We start from the raw sequence: 19,875 nt of genomic DNA on the forward strand, positions 1-19,875 counted from the left end.
GAATCGGAGTGGTCCCTGCAGATTCCCTTGGCTTTCTGTGCTGCCCTCGGCCTGTATTGTCATTTACTGAAAAGGAGTTTCAAATTCGGTTTTCAGTTTTCAAAATAAAGGCGTGATCATTGTTTTTAAAAATGAACTGGTTTTCAGAACTGACGTATGTAACTGACGTGGTGAACAGCAGTCCCCCGAGACAACCACCATTCGCAGCGGGCATTAGCTTTCCCAGCCGTTTTCAGAGCACACACGAGGGCAGCGGCTCTCAACCTGTGGGTCACGGCCCCTTTGGGGGTTGAAGGACCCTTTCACGGATCGCCTAGGACCATCGGAAAACACATATTTCTGGTGGTCTTAGGAACCCAGACACGGCTCCTCTATCCGTCTCCAGGCGGGTCCGCCCACGTGCAGATGCGCCCACGTACAACGTGAGGAACCGTGCTAAAGGGTCGCGGCATCAGGAAGGTTGAGAACCGCTGCACTAGGGTGTACTACTAGTATTTTTCATTTAAAGGGATTTTTAAAATGTGTGCTTTCTTGAAAAATTTTTTTTTATCTAACTCAATTTTAGACATTCTTTCCAATTAGTACATATAGATCCACTTAATTTTTTTGATTGACTCCAATTTCTCTTCCATGAGAACCCCTTTGCCCCTCGACCTTGACTCTCTGTAGGTGTGTTCTGCTTTAAGTGTGGCTGAGCTTGCTGAAGCATCCGTTTAGCTCTTTATTTACTTTTAGAGAAATTCTGGGAACCTTGTTTGGCATCGCCTTTCCTTTGGTGAGGGATTCTTAACCTCAGCTTCAGGGGGTCTGTAGCCAAAGAAAAACCAATGTCTTATCTTGGAAAGTAGTTCACTGGAAGGGTGATGCATAGGTGTACCGGGTCTCGGGAAATCTGAAGCACCAGGGCTCAGGAAGGACAGGCTGAGGCAGCTTCAGGAATCCACTCAGCAGGGACAGGGAACAGGCGAATTGCTCCCATCCGTTCATCTGTGGTGACTTTGTTCCACTGGCTTCGCTTGGATCATGCCCCCTTGGCTGGGGCCAGGGAGGACACCTTGATTGACAGTCTCACCAAAACGTGCAGCAGGGGAGAGGTATTCCCTTAGAGACAAATGGGTGTGCGGATACTAAAAGTTGGTGGACGCCGTGTAGGAAAACCAGTCCAGGTACATTTGGAGTGTGTGTTTGCACGTGTGTGTTCCCAGGACCCAGCAAAAGTTTAAGGCACGGCTTTAGTCCGGTTGACCCCGCCTGGTTGTCTGAACTACAGGATGAGCCCCACGAATGTAAAGTGCATAGCAGACCCTCAGGGCCGCCCCGTTTCTTCTGCACGGAGCCGAGGGAAGCAGTTCCGCCTCGGTTAGTTCCCAGGAGGGTGGAGTCCATCACCTCGGGAGACAAATGTCTGTTCTTCGTTGCAGGCACCTTTTTGCTCCAGACTACACAGAAACCCATTATACTGCAAGTGGCCGCCCTCAAACCACCACGCTGAGATCTGAGGTAAGCTCTGGCCAGCAAACAGCCAGCACGCGGCTGCCCCTCTCTGTCCCGCCCCGGGAAGTGAGGACGTGGTGGGACACAGTGGAGGTGCTGCTTCCTCCGGGCCTTGGTTTCCCCTCACTGGAGACCCAGGGAGCCAGCGGGACAGGCCAAGTGCGGACCTGTCCTCCCTAAGTGCGCCCTCTCCTTTGCTGGCTGAAATGGTCAAACAAAAACTATTTTAGGAGAATTGCATCGGAAGCATAATTTTCTTTGCGTTATGTTAATTACTCACGTATTAACAGAAGTCTAAGCAAAAGGAATGATTTACAGGTGATCCTGTCATCTTACCCGGTCAGATGTCTAATTGTTCCTTTGTCATTTGGATATGGAAGGTTTTGTAGTCCGCCTTTTTAATGTGACTTTAAGTTATGACAGCGTTTTATTTTTTACTTGGCTGCTGCATCCATATTGGGTATTTTTTTTACCCCTCAAAGTCGTTCTTTTGAGTATGGAGGTTCACACAGACATTTGTCATTTACAAAATGATTTTTCATGCCTGGCCCGTGTGGCTCACTGGTTGAGCATCGACCCATGAACCAAAAGGTCGCCAGTTCGATTCCTGGTCAGGACACATGCCCAGGTTTTGGGCCTGATCCCCAGTGGGTGGCCAATGGATGTTCTTTCTCATCGACGTTTCTCTCTCTCTCCCTTTCTCTCTAAAATCAATAAAGAAAAATTATTTTTTAAAAAATGGAATTTCAGATGGATACATTTTAGTTGGCTTCATGATTGCCTGCTGGGGAACACTGAAGGTGGTGAACCATGCACATTCTATGGTTTGCTAGCTTTTCCTACCTGGGGACCCGCTTGAATCATAGGCTCAGAGCAGTGGTTCTCAGGCAGGAGGGATTTTGTTTTAAATCATTTATTTACACCTTGGCCAGTTTGGCTCAGCAGTTAGAGTGTCTGTCGGCCCACGCACCAGAGAGTCCAGGGTTCGGTTCCCACTAAGGGCATGTATTTTGGTTGTGGTTCGTCCCCAGCCCCAGTAGGGTCGTGTGGGTGACAACCAGTTGATGTGTCTCTCTCACATCGATGTTTCTCTCTCTGTCTTCCTCCCTCACTCTCTCTTGCTCTATCTGAAGATAAATACAAAAAGGTCCTCGGGTGAAGATAAAAAAAAAAAAATCATTCATTTACTTAAACTTTTGTCCATATACGGGTAACTAACATGAAGCAAAGAAAATATGATTCATGATGATTTATACCAATTTTAATCCAATGCAATTAACCTAAAATATTCTATTTGTTTGACCATTTCAGCCAGCAAAGGAGGGGGACACTAGGCAATGTCCGGAGACAGTTACATTGTCATGACTGAGAGGTGGATACCATTGGCGCCTAGAAGACAGAGCCAGGGATGCTGCCAGCCTACAATGCCCAGGACAGTTTCCACACAGAGAATTGACTGGCCCTGAATGTCTCTAGTGCCCAAGTGGAGGCACTCGGGGTTGCACTGACCTTCTCAGACCCTGGGCTGACGAGATGGGCTGAAGGAGAGGGGAAGACAGACTGTGGCAGGAGCCTTGGGGCAGGTCGCAATGGACTTAGTGGCGAGTAGAGTGGGAGGTATGGCACGAAGACAGCAGGACAGGCCCCTCTGCCTCTGTGTTCCTCCAGCAGCTTCGGGTGGAACCGCAGACCCCCCCCCCCCCATGGCCCATTCTTTAAAGTATCCCTGCCTGAGTGTGAGTCTGGGTAGGCTGTCCAGTGTGGCGTGTCCTCTCCCATGTTCTTCAATGCCCCTTGGTCAAAACTTTTTCCTTCCTCAAGATTTCTGTTCTGTGTCTCCGGGGAGAGAACAGGCATGCCCCGAAAGCCCTGGCCACGACAGCCTCACCAAGCACCTCCCTGCAGGCTGGGCTCTGCACGGGTACACCAGCCGCTCCGGAATGGGTCTCAGTGCACGAGTTGGCTGTGAGCTCATGCTTCCTGCTATGAAAGCCCCCTCGGGTGGCCCCCACAGGCAGAGAAGCTGAGAAGGAATGCAATGACTTCACGACTGTTCTTTGTGCTCTCAGAATTAGGCAGAGCACTTCCCCCATTCCCTGAATGCCCCTCCTTCCTGAAGGTCTTGTTGACCCAAGTCTGGCACAAGTCATTGTTTTCTTACATCCCCTGGTACTGGACACCAAAGCCCCCTCCCAGCCCCAGGGGGAAGACCCAAAGAGAAATTTAGCTGCATTTGACCCAAATGTTGAGGACCATACTCTACTACCAAACTTGCCCTGGGGCAGCGGGAGTTCTGGGAACCTTATCAAACTCATCATCTGCTGGCCTGTGGGCTACAGCCCCAATGTAGGTCAGATCGCTGGGGGAATGGATCTGAGAATGTGTTCCAGTAGAAAGAGTTACAGAGTTTGGGGTCTGAAGCCAGGGTTTTAGTCTTGGCTTCAGCTATTTGACCCTAAACAACCCTTTTGACTACACTAGTGTTGAGTTTCTTCTTCAGAAAATTGGACATGTTAAGATCTGACTCTCAGGGCTATGGAAGAGTAAGATGAATCACTGGTTTTATGGGAATTTATAAACATCGCTTCCAACGTCACATTTTACAGATGAGAGAATTGAGAGAAGAGAAAAAGTAACATGTTTAAGTTCAGATAACCAGCAAATGGCAAGGCTTGGACTAGAACTCAGATCTCCATTGGTGCTAGAAGATAATAGTCTTTGACAAGTGAATGGGCGTGTACTTTGCTGTCTGCTTCTCCGGGGAGGCAGAGCATGGCGTCCGAAGTCAGCTGTTCGGGTTTGAATCTCCACTTTGCTCTGTGGCCTGGGGATGACAGAACCTCTCCAAAGTTTTCTTATTCCTCACCCAAGGATATTTTTTTACGTATTCTCAGATAGAGTGGGAGGGAGGGAGAGAGAGAGAGAGAGAGAAACATCGATGTGAGAGAGAAACATCGCGCGACCCGACTAGGACTGGGGACAAACTGCAACCGAGGTACGTGCCTGTGACCGGAATCGAACCCTCGACTCATTGGTCTGCAGGCTGATGTTCTAACCACTTCAGCCAAACCGGCCAGGGCTCCAACCTTTTCTAAAAAATGGGAATAATAATATCTACCTTATCAGGCATTGGTCTGAATTTTTTTTAAATCTGTGTTAGAGGTTTATCCAGTATTAAAGGCTGGATGGATGTTAGTTATTCTTACTAACACTGAATGGCAGGTATTACTGTACATGTGACACTGCGTGTGAAAGCCCTTTGGAAATTTAAGGCATGCTGCAAAAGCCACTTGGGATGCTATTTCAGAGAGCACCCAGCCCGTGATCACTGTCAGCATCAGTCCCAACAAGGCAGGAGGCACAAGGACCCTTCACGCCCATCCCTGGATCTGAATTCTCTTCATTTGTAGAGATAACCAGGATTTTCAAAACTGACCCACATTCCTGAACTTCTTGACTCTGTCATTCCAGTATCTGTGAGCCCCATTTACCCCATACAGGCCCGTGAATGCTTGAATGCTTGACCGTGGGCCTCCAGGCCCCAGAGCCGAGGGTAGGCGGAGAAGCCATGTGACAGGCCGGCCTGAAGGCAGGTGGAATCCGGCTGGAAGGAGGGGCGTGCCCCCTCCCTTCTTTCACAGGTGCTGCAGAATGTCCCCGGCCTGGTGGCTCTCCTGTGTGCCCCACTGAAGGTCAGGATCTGACTTGTTTCAAGTTCAGAGTTTGATGCAAAAAGAGGGGCTGGTGCCTGTCCCTCCTCCTGACTGCCTGAGCGTGAAAGGGTGGAGGAGCCAGCTGGCGAAAAGGCGCCTGGGTTGAGTGCCAGCCGGGCCTCTACTGTGATCTGGCTGCATGGCTCAGCGGGGTGGGCATAGAGTTGGTACAGCTGAGGCCAAAGATTCAGCCCCTTGGCGAGCTTTTCTCTCCCTCGAGGCCATATTCTGCTTTTGACCAAGGATTACTGTGCTTGTTGCCCGAGCTCCGAAGTGCCCCGCACTAGTCCCGGAGGTACTCACAACCTTCCCTGAGGTGGAGACTGAAGATGCTGGAGGTCAGAGAGGGGTTGTGCAACTGTTTACGCAGCTGGTCAGTATGGAGCTTGCATTTAAACCTTGCCTGGACGTGCCAGAATCCCTCATCGTTAGGCAATGCTTGTCCCTAGACCTGGGCAGGGATGGAGCCAGAGAAGATAGACAGTGGATTAGCTGTGTCCTAGGTCACATTCCTGCCTGCTGGGACCAAGGAACATCTACAAACAAGTATGGTCCTGCTGAGGATCCCTTGGACCGTCTGCAGGCAAACGCCAGCGATTTCTGTTTGGCCCTGCTCAGCCTCAGCATGGTGGGGTGGGGTGGGGTGGGGGAGGGGGGAGGAAGCTCCCATGGCCGCAGCTCCGTCGTTTACATCCCTCTGAACGTCTGTTTAGGGCTCTGACATGGAGGTGTGACCTTCTCCCTCTTCTGACCAGCTGCTCTCTCTCCACCACTTGGGAAGGAGCTCGTAGGGACGTGTCCTCTGTTATCACCCCTCGCTGTCCACCCTTTGTCTGGTTTTGCACTGGAGCCCCCGCAGCAGTGTCCTGGTTTGCCTCCTGGCCGCTCCGGGTACCCTGCTTTTAAACCACTCTGCCGGCATCTCCAGCCTTGACTTCAAGCCTCTCTCTGTATGGCTCTTTAATTAACATTGGCCCTCACCAGACCGCAAGTCCCACGAAGGCTGGAGCTGTGTGTGTGTGTTCGTTGTGCCTCTGGGGCCTAGCCCAGGGCCTGGCACACAGCGGTGCTCCACAGCTGTTTATGGTCACAGAGGAGCCCAGCCGGGCTGGGAAGCCCACATGAGACACAATGACTGGAGAGCAGCCTCCAACCTCTGTGTGTCCATGGGTGTGGGTGCCAAGTTCAGTCTGAGTCAGGCATGCAGGGATTCGGGGAAGGTGCAGAAACGCTGGGGTCCCCATTTCCTAGGGCGGCTGTCACAAAGAACTATGAACTTGGAGGTTTAAAACAATAAAAGTGTATTCTCTGGAGACTAGAAGTCCAAAATCAAGGCGTCAGCAAGGCCTAGCTCCCTCTGTAGTCCAGGGAAGCCTCGTGCCTGGCCTCTTCCTAGCTTCTGATGGTCCTTGGCCATCCTTGGTGCTCCATGGCTTGTAGCTTCATTGATCTAATCTCTGCCTCTGTTATCATATGGCTTCGGGGTGTGTGTGTGTGTGATCTCTTCTTAAAAGGACAGCAGTCCAATATGATGACTTCATCTTAACTACATCTGCAAAGATCCTATTCCAAATAAGATCACCTTCTGAGGTTCTGGGTGGCCATGAATTTTGGGGGGACACTGTTCCACCTTGTAGGGGTCACAGATGACTCTAGTGGGGAGGTAGGCTTCTCAGAAGCCAGTGTTTCCTGTGGCCAACATCCTTGCATGGAAAGAGCTCCGACCTAGCTCCGAAGTCCTGGTCCTCCAGCCAGAAGGGGACCTTCGGCAAACCTCTGCTCCCTGAGCCTCAGCTTCTTCATCTGTTCAATGGGGATGATGACATCTGCTCTGTCCCACCTCCCAGGACTGTGATGAAGAGCAAATAAATCAGAGGCGCCCTGGCCAGTTTGGCTCAGCGGTTAGAGCATTGGTCCACGGACCAGAGAGTTCCAGGTTCGGTTCCCGCTAAGGGCATGAACCGCGGTTGCAGTTTGTCCCCGGCCCTGGTTGGGGTCATGTGGGTGGCAACCACTGGAGGTATCTCTCTCACATCGATGTCTCTCTCTCTCTCCTCCTCCCTCTCTCCCTCTCTTTGTATCTGAAGATACATGCAGAAATGTTCTTGGGTGAGGATAAAATAAATAAATAAAAATAAAACAGAGGCTTGGAAAGCTCCCTACAGGTTATACGCTTAGGCTAGGTGCAGAATCATCCGTGACCTTCACGCGACATTAACATTGCTGTGCTTATTATCGGTGTCTGTGTCCTGACCACCCCTTTCTCCCTGCTAGAATCACTGCTTTTACCACGGGACGGTGAGGAAGGCAGAACAGTCCAGTGTCACGCTCAGCACCTGCCGGGGAATGAGGTAAGACGCCCCGACAGTGCTGGGGACACCTGGCACTCCCCAGGAGTGGGCTTTTCAGGACAAGTGGGGCTGGCCTTGGGCAGGGACCCCGAGAAGCTGTCCATTGAGAGTGTACGCAAGCCAGTTCTGAGAAGGGCCGAGCTTGGGAGGAACTTGAGGAACTTGATGTTTTAGTGATATCCGGGTCTGGCGAAGCCGACAGAGCAGGAGGTGACTGCCGCTGGCGAGGCGGTTTGATGCGCTGGAGATCCCAAGAGGGCGGGGCCTGCGGTGCGCGGGGCAGGAGGCGCGCGGTCAATCAGGAGGTAGGGGCGGGATGTGGCAAGTCTTTATTGGGGTTTGTGCAGGAAGGAACAGGTGAAGCTTGGGGTTGGTTCGTTTCAGCAATTCCAGTGGGATCTGGGGCTCAGGGGCTGTCCCCAGTTGTCTGGTACCTGGCCTGGGGTGAACAGGGCAGGGGGACAGTGGCCCAGAGGGTGAAAGCCACATTGGAAAGGTGTGCTCACTGGTGAGTTGTTTACTGTCTCTGGGAACTGGCTAACCCTGGGGACAGATGTCAAAGCATCAGAACACAGAAAATAAAAGATGGGGTTCATGACCTGAAACTGAGGAGTTGGAGCGTTTATTCCCTCTTCTCCTTTGCTCTTCTCTGGTAGAAGCACTGGTAGGCAGTGAGAAAGGACGTGGGCAGCTAGTGAAAAGAGAGGACAGGAAGAGAAGGGAGAAGCAAGGGTAATTTCCGAGACAGAAAGTTAACTGGAAAGTTCCGACCAGGTGGCACGTGGGAAAGAGAATGACTCTTCATTCCCTGAGCTAAGCCAGTGGCGGTTAACCTGCTGAGTGACCTTGGGCCTCGATGGTCTCGTGTATCAAATGTGGACAAGAGGACTATATTCCTATATTCGTGAGCGTTGGATGTGCTCATAGATACCGAATGTGTGCACCTGGCTGTCACTTAGGAGCGCCCAGTCACCTCCTGGACCCTTGCTTCCTAGGTGTGGCCTGCAGAGGGGCAGCAGCACCCAGGAGCTTGTTCAGAACACTGTCTCTGGTCCCACCCAAACCTACTGGGTTACAGTCTACAATCTACCAAGACCCGGTGATTCCTGTGCACGTCCCTGAGGATGTCATTCCTTGACCACATAACTTATATCTCGGATATCTGTTTCTCTCTCCAGCCTACCCGAGTGCTTTGCATGTAGTATGATCTATACATGTCTGTTGAAGCCATAAATGTCATTTATTTAGACTCCGCCACACTCTTCTCCTTTTGGAAAAGAGATGATCTGAAAATCCTGTATTTTTATTGCCCATAATAATTGCCTGGGTTGTAATGTGAAACCTATACCCAGAGTGTTGATAAACTGTTTCTATGAAAAGTAAAGAAAGAAAGGGCAGAAAGGAAAAGGCCCTGATTCGCAGCATCGCCGTGTGATTCCCACCGTGAGCAGTTCAAGCTGTCAGCACGGCGTCACCGAAGGCAGAATTGGGAAGATGTGCACACGGCTGCTTCTCATGAGCCAGTACGAGTTTCTGCTGCGTGGCCTTCTTCTCTGTCACCTGATTCATTCAATAATTGTTTCTTTCATTCAGTGTGTGAGTATTGAGTGCCCACTCTGTGCCCATGCCCTACACGGGTGGAGGAAGTAGTTTTCTGAGCCCTCAGTTTCCTCATCTGTAAAATGGGCTTCGATGGCAGGCACGGTAGAGAATGTGGCTGTGTTAACTCTACAGCACCCTACAGCATACACAGTTAGTCGTGTTACACCATTTTATAACAGTGAAACCGTGCTCAGATTTCCCCAGGTCCACTGGCAAACGCAAGGCTGCAGGTCCCACGTGCTTGTTTGTAAATTGGGCCATGACTCCTCTGTAAGGCTCCGCGGTGAGTCAGCCGGAGGGAATTAGGCAGGAAACAGGCTTTGGCTGGGAGGCCATAGCAGTGGCCTCCAATCCTCCACTCAAATGACTGGGTTGAGCCAAGCCAACTGGTGGCCTCCCAGTGGTGTTTACAGGCCCAGCCACGGCCACCTGCAGTCTGCAAGTAAACAGCCGTCTTTCCCAAGAAGCAGGAAAGGGAGCATGGCAGGTGTGACTTGCATCTCTCCGCCCCTTCCTCTGTCCCCTTGGTCTGGAGTGGTGGGAACTTGGCTTGGCCTCTTGTAAACCATTCCCACGGCGCGCCGACGGGGAAACCGCGTGAGCCGGCCATGTGTTTCTGTTTTGCATGCTTCCCTCTGGTGGGGTCCACCGCCTCACTTTCCCAGCCGGCTCACTCCACACCTTAAGAAACCAAGGGTGTCTGCGGGCTCGACTGATTTAAGAGCCGGGGACTTATGCCAGATGGCTGCGCTCGGACTCTGGAGAAGGAGCAGCTCCAGCAGCTGCAGCCTCCAAGCCGTGTAACACGCAAGGCTCCGGCGCAGGCTCGTAAATCGATGTCGCAATGGAAAATCTGTTTAGCAACTGTTCTCCTGGAAGCATGCTCCTGTGATGGGAGGAAATAGGTAGGACTTATACCAGGTGGAACCTCCAGGCTGATGATACAGATTCAGAGAAGTTCAGCTGAGTTTCTAGATGGTGGGGAGGCCCCCTCTGCTCTCCAAATCAATTCTTTAAGCTATTTATTTTATTTTTATTTTTGTATCCTCACCCGAGGACATTTTTCCATTTTTGTTCAGCTGGGGGTGGGGGGAGAAACATCGATGTGAAAGGGACACATCGAGTGGCTGCCACCCGCACAACCCAACCAGGGCCGGGGACAAACTGCAAACAGCCCTTAGTGGGAACTGAACCCGGGTCTCTCTGGACTGCAGGCCGATGCTCTAACCGCTGAGCCAAACCGGCCAGGGCTCTTTAAGCTACTTTAATTGAAGAAGTAATACATGATAACAGTACAAGAGTGTACAGTGAAAGACAGGTCTCTTACCCCAAATTTACAGAATCTCCCCTCCCCACTGTTATCAGTGTCTTGTGTATCTCATTAGGAATATTCCTTGCAAAAAAACACAGCTGTGCAATAGAATGCTTCATCATCTTATTTGGGCCACTGGCCCCTTGGAGAATTGCGTGGCAGCTGTGGATACTTATGCACTACACCAGTAAAAAGATGTGGCGCACAATTCCATCAGGGATGTCAGTGTCTGTCTCCCTCAATGTCTATAGGACTTCTCCCATGCACAACTGCTTGACAAACTAACACAGTGTAGAAATGTAAAGAGCGATGATTGTTTGTGAAGAAGTCTAGACAGCGCTGGCCTGAAGTGTTCTTGATTGAACTCATGGGATGTGGAGACACTGTGCTGTGTGGGTGTATGTCCCTAGCTCGCTGTCTATCAGCAGGAGAGGTATTGATTACAGTCAAACCATTTTTAAAAATCTGATTGATCAGTTTATTTATTTTTTTTATCTTCACCCGAGGACATTTTTCCATTTTTTTGTTCAGGTAGAGTGGGAGGGAGGGAGAAAGAGAGAGAGAGAAACAGCGACGTGAAAGGGACACATCGAGTGGTTGCCACCCACACGACCCATCCAGGGCCGGGGACAAACTGCAACAGAGGTACATGCCCTTAGCGGGAACTGAACCCGGGTCTCTCCAGACCACAGGCCCACGCTCTAACTGCTGAGCCAAACCGGCCAGGGCATGGAAAATTTAATTACACAGAAAGTCTGGCAAAGACACACAGAAGATCATCTGTCGTGATCTATTTGATGTATTATTCTTTTTTTTTCCCCTCACCTGAAGATATTTTTCCATTGATTTTTCAGAAAGCATGGGAGGGAGAGAGAGAGAAAGAGAAACATCAGTGTGAGAGAGATTCATCAATTGATTGCCTCCTGCCTGACCCCAACCAGGGCCAGGGACAGAACCACAACTGAGGTATAGAACCTGCGACTCTTTGGTCCATGGGCTGATGCTCCAGCCACTGAGCCAAACGGCCAGGTGATATGCTATTCTTTTAAATGTTACTTTGATTGTTAGTAAACATTGCCTATTACTTCCATCAATTATCATAGCCACCCTGTGAGATGGGCAGCGTTGTTGAGTGACGTACCACACAGCTAGTGGACAGCAGAGCCAGAGTTCAAGTCCAGGTGTGCACCCCGCCCCGCCCTGCCCAGGCCATACTCTCCACATGTGCCACCCCAGGGGAGCAAGTCACTTGTCTGCCATCTTTCTTCCCTTCTGTGCTGCCTTTGAAGCTCCCTGAAACTCCTCACTTGGATACAAATTGGGGTTGAGGGGGGAGGAAGGAAGAGTAACAGGATGATGACCTCTTAGGACCGATGTGGATGTAGGGAGGTAGGGTATGTTCCTGTAGGTTTAGCTCTGAGTGAACAGATTCCCAGGACGCAGCCTTGCCTGGTTCCTTGAAGGGTGCGTGTGGACCAGTCCTGCAGTCATTCAGGGGTTAAACCCGAATCGCCTGCTGTCAGCCTGGCTTGCCAGGGTTCCTCTGTGCAATCTCATTCGGTTCCAGCTCTTAACAACGAGGAACAGGCTGGAGAGCGGAATGGAGAATAGCTTGTGAGGTCCCGGCCACCCAGCCTCCTGGGCCCCCTCAATGTCCCTGGAGAAGCTATGCCAGTGCTTATATTTAGCAAATTAGATCAACTGAGGCTGCTGGAAGGATAAACAACTGGTGAGTGTTCACAGGAGGGCAGCTAGCAGGACTTGGGGGTGGTGATGGGGCAGGGCCCCAGGGACTATAGTCTCAGAAATCCCCCCGACTGTCAAAGCTGGGGTTCACTGTAAAGTTCTGGGGCTTGTGCCAGCCTCTCCCCCAGCCCCAGGCAGGCTGGGAGGATTGCAACTGCAACATGGGTGAGTTACCAGGGGCCACATAGGGGGAAAATGGGAGGGCTACAGAGTCCTATTGCTGAGAGGACTCCAGTGTCCTGAGCCTGTGCTTCTCAAATTGTCATCTGCCCACTCCCTGAAACAGAATTGCCAGGGGCTTTGTGCAGAGGGGGCTCCTACTGCCCAGCCCGGGCTCCAGGCCACAGTTCCTGTGTGTGGCTGTGCAAGGCACTGTTGTGGGCTTACTAAGGGTGCTGATACCCAGGCCTGTAGAATCCAAGTCTCCTACGTCTGCATCTTTAAGGCACTCTGCAGAGTACTCTAATGTATAGCTGTAGGAGCTCTGATCCTCATGCTGTCTGACCCATAGGTGTGGAACTCACTGATGGAGACATAGCTTGGAGGATTAGGGCACCATGTCCAGAGTCTATCAGACCTTAAACCTTTGGCCCCAGGGACTCATGAGAGCTTGTTATGAAATCTCTCTGAGGCTCAGTTTCCTCATCTATAAAATGGGATACATGATAGTGCCTTAGAGCATTGATGTGGGAATGGGGTAATGATGGTGTCTTACTTCAGATAGGCCAGTTGGGTTATGGCCATTCACACCTCAGAGGAGGGTTGCTGGTGCCCGTCATCTGTAGCCATCTGTAAACTGGGGATATCTTTCTGACACACTTCTGCAGCGCTGTTGTGACAGAGACATGTGAGTGAGGTCCCGGTTAAGGTTGTGGGACCTGGAACCAGACTGCTTAGGTCCTTGCTACCTTGTGAATTTGGGTCGGTTAACAAACCTCACCGAGCCTGTTTTCTCATTTGCACAAGGGGGATAATATCTGTAAGGATCACAGAAGCCGGTGTCAATAGTAAAATACTCAGCCCAGTGCCTGTTCCACAGCAAAGTCTCAATCACTTCTACCATCGGGATGATCATTATTCACCCTGCACTAGACCCTCATGGTCTCTTCCCTATTGGCCCAGAGGTCGAGCCAAGTGCTGCCCAGTCAGCTACTGGAACTTTCCCCATTCCCTACGTGGGACTTTCCATCCACCGGGTGTTATCTCCTCAGCCACAGCCTGGTGCGCACGAAAGCGGCGGCGAGCTGGTCCGTGGTCCAGCCCTCGGTGTGTGCCAAGTTTGTAGCCATCGGGGGAAACTGAGGTGACGGGAAGCGCCGTGGTCAGCCGAGATGAGATCGTTTGGGGACAGGATGCCTGCAGCAGCTCTGCCCTGTGCCCTTTCCTGTCTGGATTCGGGAGCGGATGTGACCCTTGCTCTTCGCCCCCTTTCCACCCCTCGCTGTCCAGGGAGCACCTTGGGTGTCCCGCCAGCGAGCCGCTCCAGAGTGGCTCTGGGATTGCTGCGTCAGCCTGGGCGAGGCAGCCTGGGAGCCGTCCTGGCAGCGGGGTGAGGTCAGCCAGGCTGGATTCCAGGAAGGGCCGCTGCTGATCAGAGCCTGGCGTTGTCTCTCCTGAGAGCACGGCGGGCTCTTCCCAAAGGGCAAAACCTGGGTGGGGGTCCCAAGGAGTTTGGGGCGGGGCTGGAAATCCAGACAGCTAAAGAGAGAGGTCCTTTCGGTTTGGAGTGGCAAAGGCTGGTGTGGAGATTATTTAATTTGTGAGTTTGGGGAGCCCAGGAAATGCCCCTGGGGCCCCTGGGACTCATTACTGGGTTTCTTCCTCCCCCAGAGCCCTGGCACCTTCCCTCATACTCATCTCACTGCATCAGGAACGGCAAACACCTGCCCGTGGGCCTCTCCTCACCCTTCCATTGGTTATTTTTATTTTTTTAATCCTCACCCAAGGGTATGTTTATCGATTTTAAAGAAAGAGAGAAAGAGAGAGAAACATCAGTTGGTTACCTCTTGCATGCACCCCAACCAGGGTTCAAACCTGCAACCTGGGTATATTCCCTGACTGGGAATCGAACTGGCGACATTTTGGTTTACAGGACGGTGCTCCAACCAGCTGAGCTACACCGGCCAGGACTACTCACCCTTCTATTGATTATTTGCAGTCGTGATCGATAATAAGTCATAGCACTCTTTCTCACTCTTTCTCACCTCACGGATGCAACCCTTCAGGCAGCTGCGTCCAATCCATCGGTGTTGGGTGATGAAACCGTTTTGTTGTCTCTGTTATACACTGTAGCGATTTATTCCCGTGTTCAGATTCCAAGCTCCAGTAGGGCAGGCAGGTTGCCTTGTTCACTGCTCCATCTCCAGCAAGTAGCACAGTGCCTGGCTCACAGCAGGAGCTTGGGAAATACTTGTGGAATGAATGAGTGTCTGTCCCCCAGTGGGCTGGAATTATTTGAGGACATGGATTATGTCTAGATTACATCTAGTACAGAGTAAGGGCCCGTGAGCGAAAGAACATCATGAACAAACATGTCTTTGTTCTGTGTTCAACTCTAGTGTCCATAACCGAGAGGAAGAGTGGTCACACATGCTTGGCTATGGATGTCACCCTACCAGAGGGTGTCACCTGCCATCGGCCGTGCTGGCACGGGGAAGTTGGGGCTGGCAGGAATGCCATTGATGATGCTTCCGGCTTTGGTTTCCAGGGACAAAGATGCTTGTCATCCTGTTGCATCATCCCAAGAGTCCTCATGCATTAGTAAATTATCATTTGCATTTCCACACGGGGAAACTGAGGTTCAGAATGATGTGAGAAGTTTATTGAAGAGCACTGGGCAATTTCATGTTGGAGCTCAGACCAGGACTTGGATCGGGGTCCTTCGTCTGGTCAGCACCCCGTCTTTTTCTGAGGCCATAACTGACCGTCCTGTGATTTGTCGTATGCCAGGTTTAGGTTTTGGACGCATTTTGGAATCCTCGTCCTCCTGTCATTTGTGAGTGTTAACTGTCCCTGGTCCAGCCTTTTTAGAACCTTTTGAGCTTCTTTGAGATAAGCTTTTAAACCCTGAAATTGTGTTCAAATTCACATACATGTGCATTCTCCGGAGAGGAAGCCTAGCTCGCCTCAGCTTCTCACCAAAGGGTGCGTGACCCTATGATAAGGTTAAGAACCAGGGATCAGAGCCAGCTGTGTCTCTTTGTGTGTGGGGAAACTAAGTCCCGAGCAAGGGACTTCTCCAGGGCCCTGATCTTTAACCAGAGATTGTCCTTATGCCGTTGACAGAGGCCTGATTGTGGTGAGCAGTAACCTCAGCTACATCATCGAGCCCCTCCCCAGCAGTGCGGGCCTCCACCTTATCTACAGATCTGAACATCTCAAGCTACCTCCCGGGAACTGTGGGTTCGAGCACTCTAGAACTGCCAGCAGGGACTGGGGCCTTCAGTTTACAAAACAGGTCAAGCAACGACCTCGCAGGGTGAGTTCTCCGCACAGGCGTCAACCTCGGGACAGGAAAGTGAGGACTCTTACTTTGGATCCAGGAGTGATTCTGAATTAAAGCGAGATGCCTAAGGAGGAAGTAGCTTTTCCTTTTATTCTAAGTCATTGTTGAGTGTGGCATACCCTTGCACTTGATAGAACAGTGCTTTGGGGAAAACACCTACTACATTTAAAATACTCTGAGATGCTAATTTCAAAATGTGAGAAAAAAACAAACCCAAACAACCCTACACTTCCCTTTTTGGAATAACCCCTTAACCATATGACCAAAATGCTTGTGTTTGTTTACCCCGACACTAGGGGTGTGTGGTGTAAATGGTTTTGGGGAACCTGATGTCAGCATGTTCCCACCCAGTATGTCGGCCTGTTCTTCCTGTTCTAGGCAGGCCACCCCGCTTATTGTTCTCTGAGACTAGAGGACAGGACCCAGGGTCCCAGAGCAGCAGCCGGCAGTGACCAAGGTGGCAGGTGGGGGGCGCCGTGAGGGTGGTGGTGACCACGGCCGGAACTGGCCCTGGTGCCCAAGCACAAAATTAAACCAGCATCACAGCTTGGCCGTTTTCTGACATGAGGCCAAGTCCACCATTCCCACAGCTCTGACCTGCTTGTGTCTCCTTCTTAGATGAAAAGGGAAGATTTAAACTCCATGAAGTACGTGGAGGTTTACCTCGTGGCTGATTATGCGGAGGTAAGGGGGAGGCGGTGGCTTCGAGCAGCACTGCTCTCTCGGGAGTTCTGCCTCACGCTCCCAGCTGCCCCGGAGGAATGGATGCTAAAGCCGCCCTTTTTCTGCGTTTTGTCATATGACTCTGACCTTCAGTCTGACTGAGGGCTCCTTTTGCAATTTTAAACATAGTTGGGGGGAAAAGAATTCAAGGAAAAGTCTCTTCCAGCCTGATACAGTAATCAGATAAAAAATCAGTACAATTTGCATGATTTGGACGAACATTTCTTAGATGGGGTCTGAAGACCTTTAGGTATCGGTGTTTATTCTTGGGGAGTCTATGAAGTCTCTGTAGACATTAAGAAAACACTTTTTTTTTTTTTGGCACAGATAATACATGAATCACCTGACTTACAATTTTCTTGCACGTGTATGGGTCCATTTTATAGTCAGGTTGGTGTTCAATCCAAACCCGAAGCTGTGGTTTCCCAAACACTGGTTCTGGACCAGTGTTATCAGTAGCACTCGGACCTTATGAAAATGCAAATTCTTGGGCGGTACCCTAGAACTGCTGAATCCCAAGGCCACGCTACCTAGTTCACAGTGGGGGTGGTGGAGAGAACACTAGACTTCGGGGTGGGGGGGTCTGCCTTCGTGTGTGAGTGGCGGGAGGAGGTGGCCTCGAGCTGTCTTAGAGGACAGGAGTTGTTAACTGGGCAGGGAGCTGGAGGCAAGGGCATGCCAGGTCCAGGGGCATCACGTTCTGCTCTGCGAAGAGGTTTGCTTTCTAACTGATGTCGGCACTGCTTTTTCAGCAGCCTTTCCCCCCTTTTGTCTTCCTTTCCAAAGACTGGTGTGTGTAGGATGGGGGAGCAGTGTTGGGAGCAAAGTTTAAAGCAGATTCATGGGGGGAGGTAACCCTCGATGGCCCCTGGCAGGAGGGTTTCTGGAAGGAAGCTGAGCTCTTCTGATTCTATTTTAACTTTGCGTCAAAGATCATCTAATACAGTGTTCTTGGGCCGTTTGTTTTTTCAGCACAGAATTTTTTGCTCAGATGGAAGCTCCTGGGACCCCAGTAGCTAAGCATGTAGAAGCACAGCCACTCTATGTAAAGTGGGGTGACCCTCCCCTTCAGCCCTGCGCTCTCCCCAGTGGAGTCTTGGTGCAGGGCCTTAAACACCCACTGGGTGCGAGTCTCTGGAAGCTGGAGAAGCGGGGTGGGGAAGGGATTGGGCGTCTTTAGTCTCCTGACCTCCAGGGTCACAGAAAACCCCCACGAGGACAACTGGCTGCTCAGGTGCCTCAGACCACGGACCACGGTCTTGCCTCTGCCTCTTGTCTCTGCCTCGAGCTATCATCCTGCTTCAGAGGGGGACTCATGCTGCCTGGAGACAGGGAACTTGCTTATTCCTCAGGGTCCTCGGCTTTGAATGAGTCATGGTGGCTGGACTGAGGGATACAGTAGGCCAGGCTGGTTCTCAGGCTCACGGGTCCCTCCCCCTCCCCCCTCTCCCCCACCCCCTCTTCCAGCAGCCTCTCCTCTGCAGGCAGAGATGTATCCCTGCCAGTTAATTAATCTGAAAGGATGGGAAGACAGGGAGTGGGAGGCTGCCTTATCTGTGATTTACAGCCGGCGCTTACACAGGCCCGGCTCCTCCCCTGGCTCTGCAAGGGAGCGGACAGGGATGGCGGTGCTGCCCGGAGAGTGCACTGTCAGCAGTAAACACCACCCAGCAGGGCTCACCCCCGGCCTGGGCCTGGGTGGGTCTCCGCCTATTTCCTCAGGTGTAATGGGAAATCCAGGAGACGGAAGAGCAAGTTGGGGTGTGATAGGGGACAGGACAGCTGTGAAAACAGGAACGCAGAGACCTTTCATGATGCAGACAGAATGTGAGAGAGTTGGGAAAAGCCGGGTGATAACACCCTATCTTCCTTCCTCCATCACCCTAGAAAGCATGAGGTTGAGACGGGCTTTTCTGCAAGCTCTAGCCCGTGGTCAAATCCAGCCCACCACGCTTTTGTAAACAGACTTTCACTGGAGCACGTCCTGTCCGGTACTGTCCGCATGCACCGTCCGCCGCTGCTTTTGAGCTGTGGCGGCGGAGCTGAGTAGTTGTGACAGAGACAGTATGGCTGCAAAGCCTAAAACAGTTACATTGTGTCCATTCAAGGAGTTTGCCGAGACTCTTCTTCCTTAAACCGTGGTGATTTCAGGCAGTTGCTCGAAGATAGGAGTACTGCATTTGAAAGGCAATGAAATATGACTCTGATTATAGAATAAATATTCACTTTCTGAGCAGTGAGGCCAGTTTAGAAACGGGAGGACTCTGTAATGAGAAACTTCAGGATTAACACCTTCGAAAGGTTTAAGTTACAATGCCTGACACTGAATGTAACTCTTAGAAAGCAGCGGGGAAAGTGAGGTGATTGACAGTTCTGATGAGTGACAGTTCCAGGGAAAGTCCAGATGCAGTGGAAGAATAGAAGGGATGGTTTTCTCTCCTGTATCATGGCAGAGACACACCCCGTCACAACCAATATCCCAGGCAGTTTTACTTGGCCGTTCTTTTTGTTTGGATATTCTTGCTGGATGGGGTGGAGGAGGGGCGTGAAGGTTTGAAATGGAAGTAACATATATAGTTGCGTAGATCAGATAGGTGCCCAGATTCTACGTAACAATGACAGTGGACAGGACATACCCATCACCTACAAATTTAGGTCAACTGTAGCAGATTTTCTCTTTGCACAGTGAAGCGTTCCTTCATCCTTGCAGCTGACAGAGGTCTATCCTTTTGAAGCAGGAAGGGTAAATGTGAGACCACAGACTGAAATGTCCTCTCCCTGGTACCCCTGGCAGACATTTCGAATCGGGCACAGCGCTTTCCTGCCGAGCCCCACGCAGCTTCAGAATTCTGAGTGGCGTGCCAGACAAAGCCGAGGTCTTGTGATCCTCGATAGCAGTACCCATTTTGTATCATTCCTGTGGCTTCCTACAGCAGTTATTCCTGTCCGTGTTTTCTCAGTCCATTTTCATTATATACTCCTTAAATACAGAATCTGCCATTGCTATTTCCGGCCCTCTCTCTGTTTTAGTTGAAGCTCTTCTAGGCTGATACCGGGCATTCAGCAGCAGTTTGACCACTGCTGATTGATCACATGTAGGGAGACCTGTTAAAGTCCCTGTGATGGTGGCTTCATGTTGGGGTGCTGACCGAGGCAGGGATCGGATGGGTCCCTCGTCTAAGGCCCAATGGGAGTTTGTGGGAAGCCTAATCTGGAGGACAGGAGAACAAGGTTGACTTCAAGGGCTGGAGAAAGCTAATTCGATTCACTGCACAACTCCCTGCCTGCTCTGCTCGGCACCGAGCTGGCTGTTGGGGACACCAGGGTTGATGTGACCCCGGCTCTGCTTTCCCTGAGCTGACACTGTGTGTGTGCGCCTGGGTAGATAACGGTATAAAAATAGCTGCTCATAGAAGATAGAAGAAAGTA

The 19,875-nt window shown here is 51.2% G+C and overlaps 1 protein-coding gene across 1 annotated transcript in view; it reads left to right on the plus strand.

Annotated features, from left to right (window-relative positions):
• Positions 1-19,875, plus strand: part of ADAM19 (ADAM metallopeptidase domain 19) — a 76,260-nt gene that overhangs the window by 32,225 nt on the left and 24,160 nt on the right. The window contains exons 4-7 of the mRNA XM_036282297.1: positions 1,422-1,500; positions 7,482-7,558; positions 15,504-15,696; positions 16,342-16,407. Of these exons, the coding sequence (XP_036138190.1) occupies positions 1,422-1,500; positions 7,482-7,558; positions 15,504-15,696; positions 16,342-16,407 (415 nt within the window). The remainder of the gene's footprint in view (positions 1-1,421; positions 1,501-7,481; positions 7,559-15,503; positions 15,697-16,341; positions 16,408-19,875) is intronic.

Source organism: Molossus molossus, unplaced genomic scaffold (genome assembly GCF_014108415.1).
Source record: "Molossus molossus isolate mMolMol1 unplaced genomic scaffold, mMolMol1.p scaffold_m16_p_4, whole genome shotgun sequence".
NCBI classification, from domain to species: Eukaryota; Metazoa; Chordata; class Mammalia; order Chiroptera; family Molossidae; genus Molossus; species Molossus molossus.